The sequence below is a fragment of the Platalea leucorodia genome (assembly GCF_965183815.1).
Source record: "Platalea leucorodia genome assembly, chromosome: 15".
Taxonomy (NCBI): Eukaryota; Metazoa; Chordata; class Aves; order Pelecaniformes; family Threskiornithidae; genus Platalea; species Platalea leucorodia.
In genome coordinates, this window is record NC_138837.1 from 1,807,421 (window position 1) to 1,832,817 (window position 25,397).

General features: G+C 38.6%; 1 protein-coding gene across 3 annotated transcripts in view; it reads left to right on the forward strand.

Annotated features, from left to right (window-relative positions):
- The window catches only part of DENND1A (DENN domain containing 1A), a gene marked incomplete at its 3' end in the record, with an annotated part of 220,596 nt that overhangs the window by 64,751 nt on the left and 130,448 nt on the right, over window positions 1–25,397 (forward strand). For all 3 annotated transcript variants that reach the window (XM_082327588.1, XM_082327589.1, XM_082327590.1), the window contains exon 5: window positions 1,232–1,351. In XM_082327588.1, coding sequence (XP_082183714.1) covers window positions 1,232–1,351 — 120 coding nt within the window. The remainder of the gene's footprint in view (window positions 1–1,231; window positions 1,352–25,397) is intronic.

Here is a 25,397-nt window from a genome sequence, read left to right on the forward strand (position 1 = left end):
TGTCAAAATTTCTGTTAAACAGTAAAACTACATCTCTACAAACTGGGATGTGAATTGGGCTTGGTTTCCCTGGAATATACCATCGCTGTACAGAGGCATTTGATTACCTTTAGGCAAATGTGGTAAAAGCTCAAGAATGTCTGTCATTTTGTTAATAAATAGCGTTCAGAAAGTGCTGTGCTTTAAATGTAAAGCATCTTATTTTGATCTTCTCTTGCTATTTTGAGCATCACCTATTAGTTGTAAAATACGGATGTGAATTATAGTATTTTTAAAGACATGAATTTTTAAATGCTGGGGTTTTGGGGTTGTTTTGTTTGTTTGGGTGGTTTGGTTCTTGTTTTTTTTGTATTGTTTGTGTTTTTGTCTTTTGTTTTGGTGGTGGTTGTTGTTGGTTGTGGTTTTTTGTTTTGTTTTCCAAAACTGTTTTTCCAACTTGAGCAAATTTTCCTCTAGCGATACTTTCCACTGTGGTGGGAGTGGGAGCCAACATCTAAGAATGTTATTAGCTCACTTGTGCTATTCTTGAAGAGCTGTTAAGATCTTACAGATGAGGCAAATGACTCTTAATTTTGAAAAATCATATAAAAGTCCTACAAAATTATTTTTATAGTCATGTCTGGGCTTAGCACAGTGTGCTTTTGATTCTAGTTTATCTTGTCTTCCTTTGCACACTATTCTAGTCTTTCTTTTAGCTGATTGCCTAGCTGCTAGAGTAAAGGAGAATCACCTGCCATGGTTCCAATTGCTGAACATTTTGGAGCGATGTATCTGGCATATATGCAAAATTGGTAGATGGATAATAAAGCTTCTACAAGTCAATATCCAAGAGTTAAAGAAGCTTAACGTTATTAAACATTGTCTTGCTCTTGGAGTAAACCAATTCTCGAATGAAGGTAATAAAGAAATATTTTGGGTTATGAGAGAACATGGGTTTGGTTTGTACAGTGTGTACTGTGTTGAAGATGGTTGATAGTTGCAACCATTTTCATTTAAAGATAAATGTATTTTTAGTACCCTCCCACACTTAAAAAATGGGACATCCCCCCCGCCCCTCACCAAGCAGCTAGCATATTTAAGTTTCTAGAGGGTGTATACTCTCAAAGTTCGTTTCTCAAAAAAAACTCTGCTGAAAGAGGAAATGTTATAGGTTCATTGACTTAGACTAGATACTTTTGACACAGAGTTAGCTCAGCATTAATTTTTTCTTCTTTACTCTCTCTATTTTCAGCCATGCAGTTAACCAAGTTGGGCAGAACTTTACATTTGTGCTTACAGACATTGACAGCAAACAGAGGTTTGGATTCTGTCGCTTATCTTCTGGGGCCAAGAGCTGCTTCTGTATCTTAAGGTAGGTCTGTGGTTTGGCTTTTGGCTGACTCTAGGAATCAGTGTTTGCCTTTGCTGTGTGACACTGCAATTATAATTTCCAGCTGTTCAAAATTATTTTCCTATCTGGTCCTCAAAGTCACTGCTCTTCTGCAGAAGTGATGCAAAATATCTTGCACTTCGAGTTCCTCTGTAGATAACTATATTTGTTTGTAGTCAATGTTCTTAAGTTAACAATGTGAAAAATAAAAAGTCGCTCTGCAGTAATTTGATATGACATAGCATGATGGCAGCTGTTATCTTTAGCTGTCACAACTGATCTTGTTAAGACATTTTGTGGACATTTGTATATGCAAGTTTTATTAACAAAGCATCTGTTGGTAGCTGAGAGAATGTCACTGATGCTGTCCACATCCTAAAAGTTCGTATGTATGAGCTTTAGTCTGCCCTAGTGAGGGTTTTGTGAAGTTTGTTGTAATAAAGGCTGTTTGTGGAGGTTGGAAACAATGCGTTTCACATAAAATGGGCAAAGAGACTCTATTAGAGTAGCTTTTGATGACCTCCCACAGACATGTTGGAATACAGACTGTAATTTTCTATTTACTTTTGCTGCAAGAAATGATGCAAGTAAAATCAGTTTTAATATCTACCAATATATTAGTTCCGTTAAGAACTTTTGTGTGTTTCCACATGGCATCTGACCTGTCTTGTTTTAAACAAATTTAACAATGGTCTGTCTTCTGCTTTCTGCTTTTTCCGTGTTCATGAGAAATTGGAAGTTTCCGGGCAATGGCCCAGGTAAAGATAGGTCAGCGTTAACTGTATGAACAGCCAGCTAGGTGACTGAACAATTGCTCAAGCAATCACAAGGGAGGACAATTTCCTCTATGAGCAATTGTAGACACCTGTCTCAGTTGTCTATGGTTTGCTTTTCACGTGAGAGAATCCAGTGCAAGAACAAGGAGAACTTGCCTTTGTCCGACGCGTACTGTGTATTGCACGTGACAGAATGGGACCTTCTGTATATATGTTACTGAATATGACCCCTCTGGAGAATTTCAGGGATTGCAAAAATATAAGAGCACCTACCAAGAACAAGGACGCTTCTCGTTTCATTGGGTTGCATACAGCAATGCCATGGAATAGATTTTGGATTGATGTACGTATTTAAAGGGAATGTGTCTGTGCCATTTGTGCTGGCACTGGACTGGTGAAGACATCAAATGTTTGTTGCCTTGTCCTTCAGCTTTATACTGACGGCAGTGATCTGCTAACTAGGCCTTCACTGAAGAAGCTTAATATTTGGAGAATTTATTGTGAAATCTTCCAAAATTGCTAATTAATTTTGTGAGAGGCAAGGTGACAGGTGTGTTCTCAGTATCTTCCTTCATTCCTTCTTTTCTGTAGTAGACATTTCAACTATTACCAGCCCTGGCAAGCCAGCAATATGGGCTGGGTACTGAGGACAGGACGGATTTCCCTGGCTGCTTCCCCGTAGCTGCTGCCCTGTAGGGTTGGGGTGCTGATTCACTCCCCTGTGGGAAGTGTCTGGTGACGGAAGGGAACTGTTCCTGATTAATGACAAATTAAAGGGGAAACACAGTTTAAAAAGAAAATCTGAATGAGGAGTAGTAGGAGTCCCTTCTTGATCTCTCCTGGATAAGAGTTCTTTGCTGTCAGCTCCCTTATGTTGAGTGAATGCCAGGAAGAAATGGAGGAGTTATGTTGTAGTTAAATGCCTTCTGCTTCAACTCATAACCAAAAAAAAAAAAACCCCAAAAAAACTTTCAGTGCAGTTACAGCAGTGGATGAATTGGGAATCTTTGCTTCATTCCTATTGCTTCTTTCTCCTGTGAATTAATGAGAAAATGAAATTTCATCTCATCATTAATGCAAGTGAATGTAAGTTCTAGAGGATAATAAAGAATGTAAATCAGCATTACAGGGATTCACTTGCTCTGTTCTGAGGACTGCAGCACCATCGTCAATGTGAATCTTCTCAGTGTCCTTTATGAATTAAAGATGCTGCATGGTAAATGGATGGGTCAAAACATGCTGAAGAATGCGAGAATGATACAAAAAAGCAAATGGGGAGGAAAAGAATGATATTTGTTTGTTTATTTGTTTTTAAATTATAGGTTGGATAGCAGCAAGCTTCAAGTATGCCATGCTATGCTCAGCGATAGTATAAGAATTAAGTCATATTGTTTATTATTAGAAATGATACATGTTTATCAGTTAGAGATTTTATGGGTCTGGCCATGGTAAAATGTTTTGGAGGTGGAAAATCATCACATGTTTAGATTCATTATTGAAGATGAGCAGGAGAAAAAGGAAATTCTTTTCACTCAGCTGGTGCTTTAAAAAAATTTCTGCAGAGGTCTGGAAGGAAAGTGCAAAGCTGAGAGAATACTCAGAAGGCCAGAAGTCAAGGTCTGGACTTTGACTTCTAAAGTTAAAGTGACCCAGAGACTTTTTCATGTGGATGCAAAGGACAGTAAGGCACCTCTTGGAGTTCAGTAGCAGTGAAGTTATCTACGTGGAATCAGCTCTTGTGGCCAGCAGAAAGGCGACTCCATTTTACAAAGTAACTCTTTTGGCTGTTTTAACCAGTACTGTTTAGAAATCTGCTTTCAAGATAGTTTTTGTAGTTTTGTTCCTGCTGTGGATAGCATCACACAGATTTATGGATATCTTTGATTACGCTTAAAAACCGCATCTTCTAGGTATTCTGTGGTTTTCTTTTCATGTCGAACCACCGAGTCTGTTTCCCTTATTCCATTTCCTTTTTTCTTCACTTGATTTCTAGCTAATGATGAAACTACAACGATCAAATATTGCATGTAACAGAGTTGTAGAGCGCTCTGTAGCACAGATGACTACTTTCTGCATTTCAGACAGCAGAGGGCGGACAAAAGCACAAAACAAGTGGCACAGATGGTCTGGGGGGGACTGAGGTTGTAAACAGCGAAGTGAATTAAAAAAACCCCACAAACTCACCTACCACACATCAAAATCTCCTGGGTAACTTGGAATTCTGGACTACCTTTTTCAATGCAACATGTTACAAAATTTAAAATATGTTTTTTAACTCTTTTCTAAGTTATGAGTGCATAGTAAATTGAGAGTTAATGTCCAAGTCATCAAATTCTGAGTCCTAATTTTAATATCCTAGAAAAATTTCCATGCCCAAAGATTTTTTTTCTTTCTAAGACTTCATTTAAGGACATCAGGATTTTGGCTGAAATAAAATAAATCCTATTGGATATGCATTGAGAAGCTGAATTCTTTTTGTTTCTAGAGGTTTGCTTTAATTTAACTTTGCATCAGATTTGGCATGAGCTTTTGAGGGGGAACAATATAGATAGTTCTGAATTTAGTGAAGAGCTGTAGTCTTCTATTTAAAAAAAAAAAAAAAAAAAGTGTGGAGACATTCCCAAACTGCTGTTGCTCACTCTTCTGAGACATCATCTTCAGCTGCTTAATCAGGCATGTCCCCTAGGTTTGTTCTGGAATTTGTATACTCTTGTTTGTCCTCTTTTCTAAATCTTCTATGTATGTAGAGAGGTAGTGTTCTTTTCTTAGGGCAAAGGAGTCTGGAAGGTGTCAAAGAGGTCCAGAATTTGTTCTTGATTGCTATTTCCTGCTAATTGCAATGTACTGAAAGATGATTAAACGTACCGATCTACTGATATGATCTCATTGATAAGAAACAAAGTAACAGTATAAGTTTATCTTTCTGCTTTTGTATATTCTTGAAGCATATGGATGCTTTCTGATTCTCAAGAATTCTGCATGCTGAGGCTCCTAATTTTAGTTGTTTTAATGTTAGATCTCCTTACTAGCTTATTCATTTTTTCAAATTTCTAGCAACTCCAGCTGTACTGAATTCTCCGGAAGCCAGTTTGTTGGTTACAGTATGGACAGTGTTGTTCAGTGCCTCGGCTGGATTTGCCTCTTTGGCTAACTCCTGTGATCTAGAACTCGAGAGGCACAGGCATTGCTGGATTTCAGCATTCTTTTGGGGGACAAGTAATGCATAAAACAGTTTGTATTGGTATCTGTAAGGGTACTGAAAGGAGTAGAATGTTTTATTTTACAATCTGTTTTCTCAAAGCTTAAGTGGATAAACACTTTTGTATGTGGTCTGCTCATAGGGGGACAGAGTTAAAAACCTCATAGCTGAGATTACTGTAAGAGTGATACTTCCACTTGTACTGTTTCTGTGGTCTGAAGATGGGTGAAGAAAATAGAGTACATAAAGCTATGAAGAGACTGATGAACATATGAAATTCTAAATTCTGTGGAGACATTGAAACATGAAATTCCTTTTTTTTCCCCCTCTCCCTTCAGAGAAAGCTATCAAGTTCTTGTGTGAAGACATTATTTAAAAGTGCATATCAATTTTCATTGTAGCTGTTTTCTTTGTCCTGACTTTTATATGTTGTAGAATCTCAGACTCTTGATGACTTCGTCTTTCTGTGCAATCATGAAGGAAGAAAAAGTTCTGCTTTATAAGTATAAAAATTGTTGTTAACTCAGTCCAAATACTTTTTTTGATACACTTATTGCAGAATGGTTATATAATAAAACTAACAAGTTTAATTTTAAAAAATATTTTTATCTTTTGTCTCCTGAAATATTTCCAGAATTCAATGTAAGGACCCAGTTACCGATGCTTTAAAAAGTCTTCAGATTATAAACAGATAGGATCCAGTAACTTCTTCAAATGTGTGTTTATTTTATATTCTGACTATTTAAACTTTAAAATAAGTTATATGTTTATGAAACACACTGCTTTAAAATAAAAAATAATGGCAATGTTGAATGTATGATAATTGTGCTCTTCAAAACCATTTGGCAGAATGGTTTGGAAGTAACATTCATGCTGTTACTTAATTTGCTTCATAGTCCCTTATTTTTGAGTTAAGATTCTGAGGCCAGTAATGTGAAAAATTGAATGAAAAACACTCTGAAATAAAAATGTATCTAAAAAAACCCCCACAAAACACCCCCGAAACCCCAACATTTCTACAGCACAATATAGCAATCCTAATAAAACTAGTTTTAACGGTTTGGGGGGAACTTAGCAGGTTGTGTAAAACACTAAATTCTTAATCTAGTCTGCATTACTGGTGTATGAGAGTATTAAAATCTATAAATGGTTTTATATATGATTCTTCACTGATTGTATTTAAATATATTTTCTAGGATGTCACTAAGCTTGTAAAATATTATGATTTCCTAGTTCTGAAGTTATAAAGCCGGACAGAATGTCCGTTGCAGTTCTCCGTTTCAGTAGAAGCCAAACTCATAAAAGCTACGGCGATCAGAAGGCAGTGTCCTTGTCCATCTATGCAGATAAATATGTCACCTTGTTAACTGCAGTTTCTCCGCAAATGTGATTTTGGTCAATTTAATGCTGTATTTAATTTGCAAAATTTCTTTTTTCCAGATACCATACGAACAGCTTTGGGAGGTGTTAGGTAAATGCTGCCAGACCATACACAACCATTTATCCCTCAGCTGCTGCCTATGTGCTGTTGTTTTTCCCTTCCTATCAAAAAGGGTTGCAGGAATAATAGTAAAAACTTCCCGAGAAGAGAACGTGGTCATGGGTACGTGGGTGAGATGACGGGAGTTGCTGCTTTGACAGCACTGGAGAAGTGTATGGAGCTGGACAGGGTGGGCTGCCCCGCAGGCCCCGAGGTTTACGCGTACTTAATCAGCTGAAGTAATTAGACTTGGTGGACAAGAACTCTCTCGTTCCTGTAACCGTGTAATAGGTACCTTGCATTTTTTTATTATTATTAACTAGCAGAATTTCTGTTTTATCTGTTAAACTGTGAGCTATAGCACCTATTGCTAACTGCTTGAAGGAGCAGTAATAATACAAGTCAAAGATTTTTGTCTTGCTCCAAGTTTTGTTAAAGTAAAAAAAAAAAAAAAAAGATAAAACTTTGCGTAGTTTTGCTTTGGTTCACAAACTTACTGGGCAAAGTTACTGATTTAAGAAGATGCTATAACCATGTGCCACTCTGATTTCAATTTTACTTAATTTGAAGTTTTCAGTGGGTATTCAGCTTTTGTACCCAAAATGAAAATCATTGTTCTGAAGTGAAATGCAGAAACATTTGTGTGGAAATCCCTCTCGGCCAAAATAGCTAAGCTTTGCACCACTCTTTTCCTAAGATAAAAAGAAATGAATCTATAATAGTTTGTGACAGATGGCAGAAAATGTAACTAACTGAATGTGATTCTGTATGGAGTTATTTGAGGTTTTTGGTGTGATTTGTTGTGAGTTCCTCTCCTCCCCCCTTTCCTTTCCTTTGATTGCAGTCTTTGTCCATTTATTCTTAGGATAGAATAAGATTTCTGAGCAGGGGCCTCTCTTGTGGTGCAAAGTGAGAATTGTTTTTAATTGAGCAGAAACATGTGGAAGGATCAGGAATATCTCAAGGGATTACAGAAAAATTCCAAATTTGTACTACTTACAGCTTGTGTTTAGAGCAGGGTCTGCTGGGAATAAATGTTAGTTAGTGTGACCTGTGACCTTAAAAACTGTTGACATGGATTTCAGCCAGAAACTAGCCACAGAACTCCTTTGTTAAGCTCATTCATAGCTCCTTGAAAACTCTAGTCAGTGAAAGTTGCCAGCTCAAATCTAAGGAAAGCAGAGCCTTTTTTTCTTTTTTTTTTTTTCTTTTTTTTTTTTTTTCCCATGCTTTGGAAACAGTGGACGCCCCTTAACCAGCAAGACTTCTTTAATAGGACTGCATCGCCTAAACTTGATTGGAATTGACAGCTTCCTGGCTCGGGCTTGCCAACTGGCAGGGCATTGATGCATAGGGGACAAACAGCTTTAAGGGCCTGTATACCACTGTTTGTGTATGTGCCTCCGAAGTGTAACACACTTCTGTTGTCGTACCTTCTAATGTAAAGAAAAAAATCCCAAACCCTGAACCCTGCTTTTAGTTCCACAAATCTTTCCGTTATTTTAGGGGAGAAAATGGAATATTTGTGTGGGTTTTTTGTTTTAAAATATTTGTCCTGTTGTCTTCTAGAATTTTCCCTTTTCACTGATTTAGCCAAAAGCCACAGAAAAATATTTACATGGGGGGGGGAGACATTTTGATTTTAGAATTTTGACTTTTTTTTTTTTTTATGTGGCTGTATAGTACTTAAAAATCTGATTATCCCACTATAAAAGGGTTAAATTTACAAAACCTCCTTCTTGTGCACTCACTTCTTTACAAGTTTTTCCACTTAATGGGTTTAGTGTGTCTTCAGGTGATTCTGTGGTAGGATTTGTTATTTGGCCTGCATGAAGGCTTACCTGCCTTAAATGGTACTTTTCAAGTAGGATGTACCATCACGCCACTAAGTTATGTTGCTACTCTGTATAGCTGGTGATAAGAGTAGGTACAAAATGGGGCGCGGGAAGGAGAATACAAATTTTGGGTAATTTTAAGTGGGGGGAAAAAAGTACGCAAAATAAAATAATCTTCTTGAAGAATCATTGAGTGGATAGATGGTAAACTGAGATTAAATATCCTTGATTGATTTACAGTGAAACTTTATGCCGTTTCTTTACTGTGGGGTGAAGTCCCACTGATTCAATATCCTTTGAACAACCTGCACTGTTAAACCACCCAAATATTACGGTTTTGATTCAGGTATTTCTTAGAGGCTTGATTTTGTAAAAGTGCACACTATGTAAGGCAGATATGTCTTTTGGAATATCTTACATGTTTGTTTTGTTTTTTTTGTTTTTTTAGAAGAAAATAGTAGATGCAGAGGTGAATTGACTCCGTTTCTCCCAAGGACAGTGCAATATTAACCAATAACGGCTACTGTTTTCTAGGGATGGAGAGGAAGGGTGGTGGAACAAATTGGAAGCTGCTTCCCCTTTGTAGCCATCCTCTTCCATTGAAGGCATAAGATTCTTGCCCTTTTTGTAGTCTTTATCATCCTCTTTGAATTCTTGTGCTGGTTTTTGTAGCCTCAGAGAGCTGGACTTCCTACTGAACTCACTCCTGATCAGCTGAAATAATTTGAGTTTTGCTGGATTCCTCCCACTTTTCCAGAGTTGGCTTTGTAGAGCATTCTGTTCATGTGAGGGAGTCAGCTTCGAGTAATTCAGCTCAATGAAAGCTTGTAGAAATAGAAATTCTTTAATAACCTGTGGAAATCATTAAATACTTTAATTACAAAGATTGATTATTTTTGTTGTTGTTGTTCTAAGATGTTCTGTAGCTGTTGTTTGTGAAGGAGTATTTGCAGATGAATGAGGAAGGGCGTCCCATTCTCGCTTTATCCGGATGAAAGTTTGGAACATTAAAAACGCACAGATTTGTAATGCATGCTTTGAACTAGTGTTAATAGGAATTTTCTTCTGCGGAGTATACAGACTATCAAGTTAACAACAAGTAATTTAATGTATTTAGTAGTAGTCTGATATATGGGAAGGCTGAGCCTTAGAATTCTTCTTGTTTAACTAAAAATTCTTACCTGATTTACAGTTTCTTCATGCTTTGCGTTTCTCCTTTGCATACATAAAAGTAAATTAATACGAAGTCTATTTTGTGTCTGGAAAGAAAGTAGTGTGACTACTTTTTTTAATTTACTGCACAGCAGACAAAAAAGCCCTGTCTGGCTGTGTGCTGCTTTCGGGCAGACGTAACTCTGAGCTATAGTTGAAGCTTTCGCCCTTTTCCCACCCGGGGGTTGTATGTGGCGGTTTTTGCCTGGCCTTGGTTTCAGGAAGAGCAATTACTGGGTTTGGGGTGTTCTGCTTGTTTGCGTCATCCCCCTCCCCAGTCTTACCATTAATATACATAGACAACTTGAACTTTAATTTTAATATCTTGGAGTGAATTGGAAGATGGAGAAGGGATCTGGCACAGAGAACAGCATGGTACCAGGGCTGCTGAGTTCGGTATCCAGTTTTCGTTCGGGACAGATGCAAAGAACGTGCAGTCTCCTGGCCATTGCCTTGAGTACTTTCGTTCTGGCAGCCTGAGTAAAATAGGTTTGGGGTTCTTTTTCTTGGTAGGGTTAGGTTACACTTAGTTCATTGTAGCCTGCGCGAGATCAGTGCTTTTATCCATTTATGTAATTTTATTTTATAATGACTTTTAAAAAATGTTTATGTATAATCCACTTTTTTGAAAGGAGAGGAAGAGAACTGATAATGAAACTAGGCTTGCCTACAACTGAGAATTTCTTTTGCTAATTTAAAGCTGTAATTACAAGTCTAGGCTGCAAGCAATGACTACGTAACCCCAGAGCAGAGGGATCCTTTAAAAACCAACCAACCAACCAACACCCCCCACCCCCCCTTTAACCTGATTTCTTCCCTTCTGCTTTTTGCTGTTAGGCTTCTGGGTGGACACAGAAAAATATTACTGTCTAATTAAATAAGAAAAAAGTCCAGACTTTATTTTCTGAGGATTTACTATGGTTGTATGTTGAATAAAACGGTAATAAGGAAAATCAAAGTTTTGCTTCCATATACATCTATGTGATACTTTGAGCCTTCCAAAAAGATGTTTGGTAAATGGCTGGAGATGCTATGGAACACTTCTGGGACTGTCTGGTCCTTGTGGTGTATCGACCCTGGAATCCCTGTACTTCTGAAAACGCTTTGGAGATGAAAGAAAAGAGCAAACTGGTTCTGTTAGACATCGGCAAAGGCCACAAAAAATACAGGTATAAATCGTGAGAAACTGGATCTCTCTGATTCAACAGTACAACAAAATTGTACCTCAAAAATGTTGGTATTGAGCCTCTCTTTGACTTCTTTATAGATTTTTTTTTTTTTTAAATTATTTTTTTAGCGGTGGATTCAACCCATGCATTGAACGTAAGTAAGAGCTGAAGATGCAGCTGTTTCTCAGTTCCTTTGCACGGACCTTGCAGAGAACAGAGGCGAGGGCAGGCAGGGCTCGTAGCTGGACTCTGACCTTCTCTCACAGGAATTCTGGTTTCTTACGGGCTTTCACCGTAGCAAACCAGTTCGCCTTCCTCCGCTGCGTGACAGGAAACTGGGCTGAAGTGGCTTAGCAACTGTGAGAAGGCCAGGAACGTGGTACGCAGGGTTGGAAGGGGTCTCCTGTTGTTGCAGGCATTTTGCTTTAACTTGACATGTTTATAAAACAGTTTACATCTTAAAAGTTTAGGGTTTTTACCCCTGCTGATTTGCTTAAACAGACACTGGCTTTTATTTTCAGTTACTTGTCAGAATATATATGGAAAAGTGATGAACCTAGTGAAAAGAGAGCTTGACATCAATTAAATTTAGCTATCTGCTTTCTGTTTCTTCTTTCTGATACACTGTTTCCAGTATAGTTTTTCCAAACTTCCTGTGGTTTTTCTTTATTTTCTTTGCAAGTTTTACAAGATAGAGATGAGTTAATTAAAAATACTGTTCCAGGAAAAGAGGAATAAAATTTAGTATTACATCTGCTCATTTGTTGTCTTCTATTTTCATCTCTGCCATTAAACTTTTTTTAGACTCTAGAAACTAATTTCAGAAAGCCTGTAAGGTTGTCTTAGTATCTTATCTTGCTCAAGTATCTTTAAATAAATTTTGAAGCGTCTCTCAAATAAATTTTGAATAAACGCTTTGAATAAAGCGTCTTCAAATAAATTTTGAAGCGTCTCTTGGCTTTCTGAAACTATATCCTCTGCAACACGGAATAAAATACACTTATTGAAATAGTCGTAAAAAACTAAAAGCATGTGATAATGCATTTTTTCCATCCCATCATTAAAAAGCTTCTACTGAAGTTTATTCCTAGTTTTTCTTGGTCCTCTTATTGACATGATTAATAATGTTTGAGATTATTCATGATCAATATGTTGTGTGTATGTGCTTCATAAGAATGTGCATTCATCTGCGTGTACGTGTGCAAATATATAAAAGAGGTTTTTACATATTTTTGTATATAAACGTCTGTATAAAGAGCAGCGTCGCAAACCCAAGTCTTAAAGAATCTAGTTGATTCTGAGGCTTGTATTTTCTGTTTTATTAATATGCGAAAAGTGCGTACAGTATTTGCTCTTGTTTTTTTTCTTTGAAATGGCATGCAACATCATAGTTGTAGCAACAGAAATGCATTTTGATGTTTTGAGTTTTAAGACTGATATTGAAAGGAGTCGATTCCATTGAACTCATAAATAATGAATTCTTATTTTCAACTAGATGTAGTTGATAAATAACAAGCCAATAGGGAATATATTAAATGACACTGAGTGAAAAGCTTTGGAGTTTTCATTGTGGTGTCAGTAGGTCTGTTAAAGGCTTTGCTAGCTGAGCTTGAAGTTTTAAAGCACGGTTGAATTGGTTAAATATTTTTGTTGAAACTTAAATACGGTAGAACCTTGCTAATCCACGCGCCTCATAATCCCAGACACAGAAATGGCAGAAATGGACAGGTCTGGAGCAAGGTTTCCTATTTCTAGGCTTCATTTTTCTTAAACATACTACAGTATGCTTAATATGTTAAATTTTATTTATGTATTTCTTCATAGTAGCAAAATAAAACCATCATAAAAGGGTACTTTTTTTCCAGTCTCTCTTACCCTTTTTGTTTCATTTCTATGTACATTTCAGAAACGTTATCCATTTGTGCTGAGCCCTCTAGTCATAGTTCCAAATTAGCTGCTGATGTCAATATAAATGAATTAAAATTTGAATACTAAATGCAATAGGAAAAAGATTTAGAAAAGGTAAAAAAAGTTACAAGTTCTGAACTCTGGATTTTTCTGTAATGGCAAATGCTCTGAAAGAGAGAAGCATCTTTGTAGGCAGTGGAAGGACACTGGTTACATTGCTTTCAAATGAATTGGGAGATCCGGTATTTTCACTCTTGGCTTTTGTTCTGCCTTGTCATGCACACCTTCCTTCTTGTTTTCTGTTCACTGGTGACACATGCCTTGTGGTTGGAGTAGGGGATGTGGAGCCTTTGCTGCAGATGCTTTATTGTATGTGATCAGCTGGTGATGATGGCTGGAACAGACGTTCCCCTCTGTTTCTATCAATTTTGTGTTACCGTTCACTGGGAACAGAAATTATTTATGTGGTTTGATCTTGATTGCAAAAAGAAAAATAAATCCTACTGTTATAAAATACTATGAAACATTAGCTGCAGCCAGCCTGCTCCTCTCCCTCCCCCCAGCTGTTGATAACATGCTTAAGGGACATCAGTTAAGCCATACCTGATCTGGCCCAGCTGGGCAGGTACTGCAGGCATGGGGGGCTGGAATAGAATGTTGAATGCATATATATTAGAAGTAAAGATTAAAAGTCAAATTTTCAATAACCAAATTTATGTCCCTTCTTACTTGTCAATAAGAGGTTGCAAAGAATATTAATATGAATACTTTATTTGGCTACTCTTCAGCCATTTTTTAATTATTCCTAGACAGTGCTTGGCATTGGAGAAAAGATGTTTTGATTTTGTGTTTCACTATATATGTGTATATATACATCATTATTCTTAGTTGAAAGTTTAAGTGTTATCCTTTAAAGCTGGTATTTATTTCTCTACATGTTGCTTTTGGTAACAAGTCTGAGCTGTGTACATGCATTAATTTTGTAGTGGGATAAAGTTATACCACTTTTGAAGTTAGTAGCAGCCAGAAAGTACAGGGAGTTGTTTACAAAAGAGTCCCATCGATTCTCCTTTTCTGTGGAAGCATTCAAGCAGCAAGACCTGCACAGTCTGTTTGGCACAGTAGCTGCTCTCAGCTGGCCCCGTGCCCTCCTGCTGTTAGGCAGGGCAGAGGATGTGCCAGATCTCAGATTGTAACGGAGCAGAGCCTGCTTGCAAATCTGCTTGTAGTTAGCCTGGGGCCTTTTGGCAGCAGACTACAGCCGATTGATTTAGTTGCAATCCTTTTTCCTTAATATTTTCCATCTGGCCAACAATGACCTATAAAGGCAGACACAAAACAGAGTTTGAATTATGAGGAGCGTAATAGTAAAATGCTTCCAAATCTCACTCTAGAACCCGCACCAACGGAGCACTGCCGCGATGTAGCCGGAGGAGGTTTGTTCTAAAGCACTATTGCAACAGTGGCGTTAAGAAAAAGCATTGTAGTTCTCGCGTTCAAAATTATGTAATAGAGAAAGGTGCGTTTCAGTTAAACTCTTCATGCGATTCCCTTCTTGCCATTTCTTGCTTGCTGTTGATCCTGAGCAGGAAGCCACGCGTGCTCAGCACAGGCTTCCTCGCCCACGTCTCTTGCGCACGCTGCTAGGGGTAAATCGCGCCGTGGTGCCCGGAGCCGTGGGAGAGCAAGGGATCACAGAGCGGAGATAAGGAGGACAGGGAAAGGAACCCGAGTGTGGCAGTGCTTTAAGGCATGCCGCAACAGGTTTGGGGAACTTGCATGCTAATGATGTTAATAAGGAGGGGATGCATCCCAAACTCTCAAGCCTACAGGAGTGGATTAATGCTTTCCAGAATGAGCTGCTTCCACATCTGGGATATTTGTCAACTCTTCCAAATCTGGTCAAAGCAGAATTCTTGCTCTGATTACAGTTATCCTCAATGCTTGTAGTCCTCTGTGTCTTTAAAGTTTGTATCCTTAAAGAAAATTTCTGAACTTATTTGTACGGCTCCGCAAGTTACAGCCGCCATTGCAAGCTTTTTAATGTGCGGAGTTTACCGCCTTCACCTTGGAATGCTTGGGGATGTAAACAATTCATGGTTTTTCCAGAGGTGGCAATATGTCATGCGCAGAATTTTCACAGATCTTGTTGGTCATAGTATTTACAGGAAAAGTAGGAATTGATTGAACTCGGAGAAGGCTCCGGAGTGTGATTCACATTCACACTAACTACAAGCCTAAGAGGCCGGAGGAATCCTCCTCTGACGGTGCGGGCATCACTTCATTGGCTACAATGAAAGCTACTTTAGATCTAGGTGATCGCTCCAAGTTAAAGATGTTATTAGTTTGTCTCGCCTGTGGAGTCCAAAGCACAAGTAGTCTGTGCTGTGTATTTAAACACTTGACATTTATTTAATCTAGTAAGTAATGTGGCAACTATTCCAAGCCTCGGACCTTTAGAACCTAAAACTCTAAACACTTCCCTTGGGGGGGAAGGGATGCGTTGCTATCGTTTTTTTGTTTCTCCTTTTAGTAGAAATTTTCACTTGCTGGCTCTGAAAACTATGAGATGTGCAGGGGCAAGGGAAAGAACCTTCTGCTGTCCTAAACTGAGCTTACCACAGCTTTGAGTTACCCCCTACGTTTCCTCCTGAAGCTGTTGACCGTCTAAACTAATGCAGGGCTCTTGTCCGAGAGTCGCTTCTCTGCTGACAGTCCTTTGTTCTTGTGTCATCTCGGTCTCTGCCTGCTGCCTTTAATCATAGCAGGAGTAAAACTGGGGATCCAAGTTCATGGATGTTGCATTCATGGAAGTGCAGTCAGAGGCACAAGCATGTTGACGTCGGAGCACTGGTATAATATAGCAGAGTGTTCCTGTTGGAAACTTTTAATTATTACTTTATTATTATTATTTTTAATAGTAAAAGTAAAGGGCAAAATGAATAGTATGAGGAATATGTGCAGAAGGGAGAAATGAATCCTCACAATAGTTTTAGGAAAGAGCTAGAGGTAAGGATGGACAGGTAAAAGATGCATCGTTGATGTATGGGTTGAAGAAGAAAGGTAGACCAGTTAGGATTTTAGCTGTCGCTTACAATATTCCATGCGTGATTTCGGTGGTCTTCCCGCGCCCCCCCCCCCCCCCCCCCCCCACCTTAAGGTTATTCTTGCCAAAATAAATAACTTAAAAAAAAAAAAAATCCTCTTGTGTAAGACCAGAGATTGGATATCAGATGGAACAGTTGCTGTCATGTAACAGTCCTGGATTGGAACTGTCAATTGATTTAACTGGACAAACTCCAGGTAATTTTTATAGCGGTGATAAGTGCCATTCATTCTGAATATTCCCTCTTGGAGCAAAACTTATCATACTGGTGTAGTGAAAGTGTCAGTTCTGTGCTATTGTCTTGCTGTTTTGTTTTTGTTGTTGTTTTGGTATGTGAAACAAGAAGAGTATTTGCTTTCAGAATATAACAAGTAAATATACAATATAAGGTTAGTTATGAGTTCTAACTATTTGCTCTCTCTCAGCACTATCCTGCTCAGAGACCCAGGATCCCTTAAAACAAACAAAAAACCCCCTTCCTTCTCCTCCTCCCTCAACATTACCAATCCATGGCAATGCTAATTTAACTGACTTGTAGTGAATTAAAAGAATAGTGAAGGTGTGTCTAAGGAAGTTTATTGCAGATTTTGCCAAAGCTTTAATCTTGACTGCCAGTCGAAGCACTTTTGTAAACTATCAATGAGAAGGATCACAACAGAAAATGTCAAGTGTTAGTAATACTAATGTATTGCTACCGGTGGAATTGGATAAAGCTAAGAATACTGCATTCTACTCTAGCTAGTTCACTGGTCTTGCCTACTGACCAGAAACCAATTTTACTTAATTAATTAGGGCTTCATGTCACACCTTCAGTTGCTGAACAACTGTAACAGAAGTAATTAAATCATGTCACTTTTTATTACCTTTGGCCCTGGCTGACTGGCTTGGAAACTTCCATTTTAGTGCTAATACAAAATGAATTAGCACATCACCTTGGGGAAAACCCAGTTCCCTGGCATCAAAAAAGTAGGGAGGAAGTAGTTAAAGTGCAAGATGGATAGATCTTCTCTTCCACAAATGGATCACTTTTGGGTTGCTGTCTGAAGGCTTACAAAATGCATCTGTCAGGAGTGAGCCCATCCTGTACTTGCTGACAGATGTATACAACATTCCCCCAACGAGATTACATGGCAGCTTCCTCCTTCAAAAACCGCGATGTGGCAGGAGCCCTCAGGTTATGCAGTGGTAATTGGAGAAGCAGGGGCTGTTCTGAGAGGTAGAACTGCTGAGAAAAGCTGCGTGAGTTGACTTGTGCATATTGTTTCAATAGAAAACGTGATTCAGCCACGCTGTAATAAGAGAAAGGCTGTATGTGGCTTCGTAGAGGCAATGTTATCTGGACTGTGCATGGATCCGAAATAAAACCCTTAATTTGTAACCCCAGCTGTTTATCAACATGCTTGATAAGGGACAGTTCTTCCTCCAAACAACACAATACAAGTATTATTTACCGAACAGTACCTTGCCTCAGTGTGTTTTGGAATTAATTAGTGTTGGGGCACCAGCTTGAGTATTCAGAGAATAAAATGATTGTGGGCAATCTCCTTTTTTAATCATTTGCTTAAACTGATTGCTAGACAAGAAGTCTCATAAATAAAAATTGTGCCATGTAGCCAGGTAAAGGGCCAGAGAGTCTTTTCTGTTAATTCGTGTCTCACATTTTCAGAATGTCTGTTGATCAGGTTCATCAGTGATGTTTCTGCAGGTGAAGAGTGAAGTACTATCATTTCATGTGCTTATCTTTGCTTCTAAATGTTTGTTGTCAATCCTAAAACATTGTGCACTGTAGTCATAGACAACCTGCAATCAAATATCAAACTCTCTGACTTTATAGTCTTCACTTCAAGGACCTCATTCACACCGTGTATTACAAATGCTTGTTTGCTGTAAGTAAAGCGCTTCTGACGTGACTAGCCCAGTTTCTCGCACTCCCAAATGATGAATTCCAAGTACCACCACAGCGCTGAAATAATCATGAATTTCTCGCTTGGCTCTTTCAGCTGTGGTTGTATTTGAGTTTAACTTTTATGACTTGCTACCAGCTGACTTGGGGACCAAACTTTGCTTATTATTAGGAGGCATGTGTACTACCACTGAATGTGTGAATATTTCTTCACAGTAATGAGTTTCCCTCCCTGTGCAAGGGAACTATGAAAGACGTTGCTGCACTTAAGTTTGTTTCTTGCCAATAGGAAACAAAAGTGGTTTGGAGAATATTCCAGAAGAGGGGTACATATAATTGATTTCTTCTCTCTCTCTGTTACTGAAATATTCTCATTCCCTACCCCAACTTTCTCTGTATTTAATTTACCAAAATGCAAAGGATCAGCGTAGTATCCTAGAACACTGTCTTATGAACATGCACAGGTATGAAGCTGCATTATCCAGCTTTGCTTTTTGGTGTTGAAATGATGTAATGCTATCTGACAAAAAAAAGAACGAACAGTCTGGGCTCATCAGTTTTTCTCAGTATACATCTCCCCTCTATATTCAGAAATGGGATATTTGCCATCTTGATCCTAAAGTGTTTGCCTCTTACTAAAACTTTGCTTGTATTTATTGATATGATTTTTCCAAGCTTTTTGTGAATCAGCTTATGGTGCTGATCGATATTTGCCACATGGCATGCTTTTATTAAGTAGACATTCCTTTCTGTGGCTCAGAAGGCAAGTCTCTCTCACGTGAGTGTGATTAGCCAGTGAAAACCTTGGCCTTCCTCCTATGATTTAGGTAATTGATACTTACCTTCCTTAAATATTGGTCGGACAGTTCTGATTCTCCTACTCTAAACATAGCTTTATGTCCCAGCGAGTTGTTCTTTCCCAGAGATGGGCATTGGCCTTACGTGAAGTTGGTTGCTCCAGAGGTGGAATGTGTTGGCCGGCTGGGAGTCGCTCACCCTCTGAACCTGTTACGGTCATGATGTGGGTGTCCTTTGAGCTGTATTTAGTCGACTCAGAGTTTCTGAACTCAGAGTTTTTGGGACTCAGGCTTTTTTCCCTCCTTGGCCTTTGGCATAGGTTGATGGCTAATGACTAATCCAAAATACACGGGTAGGAAAAAAAAAACTCTGCTTCAAGAATAAAAGACCCTGGGTGAGAGAGAGATTATAGAAAACGCACCTGATGCTCAGCTTCAACTTTTAAATATATGGTGGATTTCTTTCGTAGCTGAGCAAAAGTCCTTACCAGCCTTTCAGTGTGGCTCTTGAACATAGAGCTGTGTAAAATTTTTCTTCTCTTCAGGAATTTATGGCGTTACAGATTGTAATACAAAATATGTCCAAGTCCTATGGCTTTCAGAACTCGCTGCAGCAGTGTGCTGTAACACATTGCGCCTTTTGCTGATAGGGAGCACTTTTGATTCATAATAAAAAGTTTACAATTCTACTGAAATTGCAGCTCAAACTTAGTACTAGAGGGCATAGCTCCACAAGCCCATATGATGGGAGTCTGTAATGAAAAGGAGCTGTTTCTCTGGTCGAGGAAAAAGGGTTAATTTGCATGGGGATGAAAAGGCTGTTCAGGATCTACTATTTCAACCTGTGATAGGCTTAACAGTAGTCTTTGATCCCCAAATGAAACGTGATGGATTTCAACTGATGCCAGATGTCTCAAACCTAGTGGGATCTCTGATTGTCTGCCACATCTAGAATTCTCTCTTCCAGCGCTTTCATGTGTGCTTTTAAACGTGGTTTGAGAAGAGAGATTCCTTGACAAGCCAAGCCTTTGGAATCCTTGCTCTGTATTGTCACTTCAGTGGCGATCTTCAGGCTCTCGTGCTGTCTAACGCATCCTACTTTGTTAAAATCCAGCCCCGTGTGCCAAGCTGCCCTAGCTGCTTCCTAACCAGTTGTTTTCATGTCCAGGAAATTTAGTGCCAGTATCATCTGTAACTTCTCTCAGTTTAAGGCTGTTCTCTGCCCTCTCCTTATTTGTTAATTAAAACATTTTACTTAACCCTGGCCAAGTTAAAAGGTTGTTCAATGTATTCCTGTTGGCCTTAAGTGGAACATAATTGGTGCCTTTTTAACTCCAGGGCTATTTTGTTGCACTTCATAAATCTTATTATAAACTGTCAAGCACTTCAGTATACCCATCTTCTCACCAAGTGTGCTTTATGGGACATTCTTTGCCTGTGGTTTTAATAAGAGTATAAAGACATAATTGTCAGTGTTTGCCTTGTAAATGCAAACAAGCTTTTTTCTTTATATACCTTTATTTCATGTCGCTACTTCAGTCCTTTGCTCTCGAACATGCTTGAGATGTTTCTTTCTTGGTCTTAAACTAAAAAAACCCCAAAGATTTACAACTTTCTCTTCTGAAAAGGGACAAGAGACCTTATGATTGTATTTGGGAGTTTAATTTTACATCTACTAAAAACCATGTATTTTAATTTTTATTTTTTTTTTAAGATAATGCACTTGATCTTCCGGAGTTAATCATCTTAGCATGCTGAGATTGAGAAGGGGGGCGTACCTGGTCAGACATGCTTATATTAGCTGGCTACAGTAAGAACTGCAGCTTTCTACTCCATAAAAGCCTTGTGTAGTGGGGCTTGCACTGTTGTAAAGCTGATCAAATGGCACAGTTCTTTTCTTCTGTCGTCAGCTGGTGCCCCAGGCTTTAGAGATGTATGTACTCTCCAAAATCTACTTACAGTTTTGCATTTTGTTTCAGCAGACCCTAGGTTCTCTCTCTTAAATGAATTCCTTTCTCTTTTCTCTGTGTGGACTGACTGGAGAAATATCGCTTGGCACGTTTTCCCAATGGTATGAATAACTTGTGTGTTAGAAGTTAAAAATCTTTGATTTTTAAACAGGACCGATCTACCAGAGGGAAAACAGAAAGTCCCCAACAACGGAACAGACCTTAAAGATATTTATGAAATAAATTAAACACAAAACTTTCTATCATAAAATTCAATAAACTTTCTTAAATTTTGCAGTGATAGGTAAGTCACAAGAAAAAAACTTGAATATTGAAGATATTTAAAATTTTGTACATTCTAAATTATGCCTGTATTTATGTGTCTGTGAATGCAGTTGTTTTGTACAGAATGTAGGATGTTATGCATGGACCTATAAGCCAAAAGGTGTGGTATTCCTGTTTTCCAGTCTGAAGTGTAATGCTCCAGGTGCTTAAAACACAGATTCTTTTTGTATAAAATGTTTTTCAGTGAAAGTCCAAGGCATGGATTTCATGGAAAAGCTGTTTCTTTTTCACACTGTAAAATTCTGTTGTTTTCTTCCTTCAGAGAGGGCTCCTGCGAGAAGCAGGGGAGGTTACTGTGTGCTGCGTTGATAGATGCTTCATGATGTTACATGCTGTAATGCTAGAGTTCTTCTGAATTCGTTTTATTTACATAAATTCCACAGTGCAGCTGCACTGGACTCTTTTTTCCCCCCCAAGGTTTTAGAGTGACCACAAAGAATCTGAGAAAGGGTGACAGCTTTGTCAAACTCAGACTTCAGTTCCATTTGCGATGTCCCAATTAGATGTTAGCACCCTAACAAAAGACCCTTGGAATGGTTATCTCAAGCTGCCCTTGCACTTCTTAGCTTGACTAAAATGTAAAATTGTTACATCATAAATCTTTTTGTTAGAGTTTTCTGGCTTCATGTTGTTAAGGGGATGTATTCAGCTCCTTTGAGCTGTCTTTTGTGCGAGACGCTGCTGCTCCGTTTCAAGAGCCACTGTAGCTGTTTGGGGAGCGGTTGGGTTCAATAGTGGCATTTAGGGAACTTGGGAGTCTTTGTGCGAGTGAGCCTTGCTCTAGCTGCTTGCACTTGGCCACACTGGGTAGAGAAACAGGAGAGGGGATGTTTTAATTGACTTTTATTATTAATACACAGCAGCAAGTCACCAAAGTAAGCACTTTCTGTTGACAATTACATAGTATTAAGATGCTCCATAAGACGAGATGCGCAAGTTCTGTGTGAGCCAGTTCCGTGGGGTTAAATACTTCTAAAATATGTGCATGAGTCACGTGCTTAAGCTACAGAACTTTTTAACTGAATCATGGAATCATGGAAAGAGCGCTCATGGGTCATGATCAAAGGGAAGTTTATAACAAAATTGGGGAAAATGCAAAAAGGAAGGGAATCCTCTGAGAGCAGGGAAAGGAAAGGATTGGGATGGCTCTCTGCAATGGCGGAGGCACTTAGAATGGATTGAGGTCTAATGCACAGACAAAACTTTGAAATAAAAAAACCAATAAAAGCTGATGTTCAAAAAAGGCTGTTGGCTGATCCTGGGGAAGGTAAGCCTGCATCTCATCAACATGCACAGATGTTGCTATGGAGATTGGTGGGTATGCGTGTATGTGTTTAAGCTTACAAGTGTGAGAATGTGTCAATAGACGGAGTCTAGAAGAGAGAATAATGATGTACCGAGTTCCATAAGGTGTAGGGGAAGACACTGGAACACATAAATGGCTGAACTGGGAATTTAGCCTACGGAAATTCCCAAATGAGCCCAGAGATGCCTTGGTTCTTTCAAATGCATTTTGTAAAAATGCTGGAAACGTTGGGTGGGGGAAGGAAAGGAAGGTGGAAAAAAAAAAATACTGTATTACTGCAAGGAAAACAATAAGCATATGAAGACTCAGCTCTCTCTTGGGGGGAGGAAAGAGGATTATTTTTAAAAATATGTAGTTAAGTCATTTAACTTAGTTTTAGCTATTAAAAATTAAGGTGGAATTTAAAAATAATTAAAAAGGGAAATTCACATCTTTAATGAAGGGAAGGAAAAAGTGTTTTGGTGGCTGTGCTTTTGCTATTTAAGATTGTGTCTGCATAAAACCACCGAAGAGCATGGTGACTGGCAAACATAACTTAGTTCATCGTCAGAATCTGCAATCACCATTATTAACTTAAAATAGAATATGATTGCTAACACTAGGAATAATGCTGTCTGGAAGAAGTATCATTAGTTACCAGGTGCAGGAGGACAGAAAGCAGTATTGTTTTTAAGTATAAATTGCAGAGTTTTATCTTTAAATGCAAAAAGTCTTAAGATAACTCATTTCTGAGAGACTGTAGTAATTTTTGATATATTTTCCATACTCGTTTTCTTTCAAACATGGTGGTGGTGGGATTATCTAGAGATGCCTTCTGTGTTCCAGATGCAAGGATCTGTCACTTGTCCTGCAGGTATTGACAAAGACCCTGAGTCAGAAAACGTATGTTCTGCTTCACCGGGAATGTTCACTGGGTCAATACGCTGAAATTAATAATAGTAGTAATAATAACAGTAATAATAAACCCCATCTTTTTTCAATTTGCTGAATCTTACTTGAGATTTTGATCTGGCACATTACTTTCCTAAGGATTTCAAGTTTGGAACAGTGATGTTGCTTGGAGTGGATATCAAGAAGGAGGTGTACATACACCTATTGATACAAGTCGCTCGCATCATGAGCGTGACCATGCAAGGAAAGGTGTTTCACTCATTAGACCAACGCTTTGACACATAAGAACCTGCCGGGCTTCGTAGTGATTTCATTGCCACAACTAAGTACCAGGTCATCTATGTTTTGAATTAATTATTCAGAGCCCAGGAACTGAAACACCAGTGTGTTTTATCGTTACGTGCACAAGTCGTGCTGGCAGGAGAAATACTTGGCCTGAATTTCCTCTTCCTGACACTTTTGTCAATCAGGAGTATTTCCAGTGAAGTTAGTGATGATGCATACTGTAGTTTATATAAGAGCCAAGCTCATTATTGAGCGAATTAAGTATTCTAGGCCACTGTAGATTATTGTACTGAGCAAAAGGTCAAGATTCAGGAACTCCTCGACTCCAATCCTGGCTAATACAGACGGATTTTGTAAGCCTGTCACTACAGAGAAGTATGCCCATCTGTAAAATGGAAATGACTGTTCTGTTTTGCAAGGGAGATGGCAGTTGGTTATGCTGTTATCAAAATATATAGTATGTGTTATAAATAAATACATGTTAAAAATTCCACTTCTGATCTGTGTGAATGGAAGGACTAAAAGTTATGTGTGCTTACAACTCGGTCTACTAGGAGATGCTGCATTAAATATGTTGGTGTTAGACTAGTTACTCAGTCTCATTAGTTTCAAATGACAAAGATGCATGCACAAAAATGCAGTTCTGCCTGTATACGGACTGGAAGTTGTTCCAGTACTTTGTAGAAATTGTGTCAACTAAGGTGGTACTTATCTTTTGTAGGGTTGCGAGGAAACCAAAGGTACTACAGGTACCTTTCCAGAAGTCTTTGCTTTGCTTTTTAATGGTGTCAGCACACCAGTATAATTGAATGCTGGAGCTGTCAATGTTAAAAATTAGTTTTATAAACAGTTGCTATGGTAATTAGCAAATACTCATAAATCATTTTAAAAGGTACCCCTTGCCACTGGGGTTTGCTGCTGCTACACTGGAACACGTAGCGTGTTTGCTGCCGAAGTTCTCAATACACTTTCAAACTCTTTAGTGTTCCATGGGAGTTTATTTTGATGAGTTCAGCTTTCACGGTGCTCTTCCACACTTCGGTTATTTTGCTATTGCTTCTTCCTTCACGGTTGTCTGTTAAAACTAACACTGGAAAATCTCTCCCTTTTTAAGTTGACTTCATTGGAGATTTACCTTTCTAACAGTAAGTAAAATTCCCAGTTCCATACCGTGTTTGCCTGGTTGCCCAGCCTCTCTTTACACTTGACCTTGGACGTACGTGGTATTCCTGAGATAGCTACAGTGATTTAGAGTAGCACATGCTATAACTTATGACTCTCCTTCATTCTAATGAGCGCTCAAAAAATATCAAAAGAAATGATAATGGTGAAATTTTCACCTTTCAAAGAAAGTATATTTATTATCAAAGCCTCTGTTCATTAGTAATGCTTCAGAACTGGATGAGAACCAGCTGTTTTTTCCTGAGGAAGGCATCTTTTACTTGATAAAGAAATCAGCTGAATGCCAGCGTAGATATGGTGCTCAAAGATTTCCCCTATGCGGTTCTTAGAGTTGTTGCATTTTCTTATTTGCTGTTGGACGATTCTGTTTGACTAAATTAGCTGCATGTCTTTACGTACAGGCAATCACTATAATAGAGCTATCGTCTTGGTTTTGTATGTACTTCCATGGCTTTTGTGTCTGCTGGGAGCTAATCATGGTATTCTGAGGGAGATAAAACAACAGCTCTCGTGTTTGGGCAGCTTGAAGTCCCGTAACCTATTATCAGCGAGCCCTTCCTTTTACATAGGACAGTAGCCAAAGCACTGTACTGATGTTACGAAGCACGATCCTTAAATCTTCCAGTAAGCTGAGGTGTTTTTAAAGGGGGAAGTTTACCTTCATTTAAAATCCCAAACTGGATTG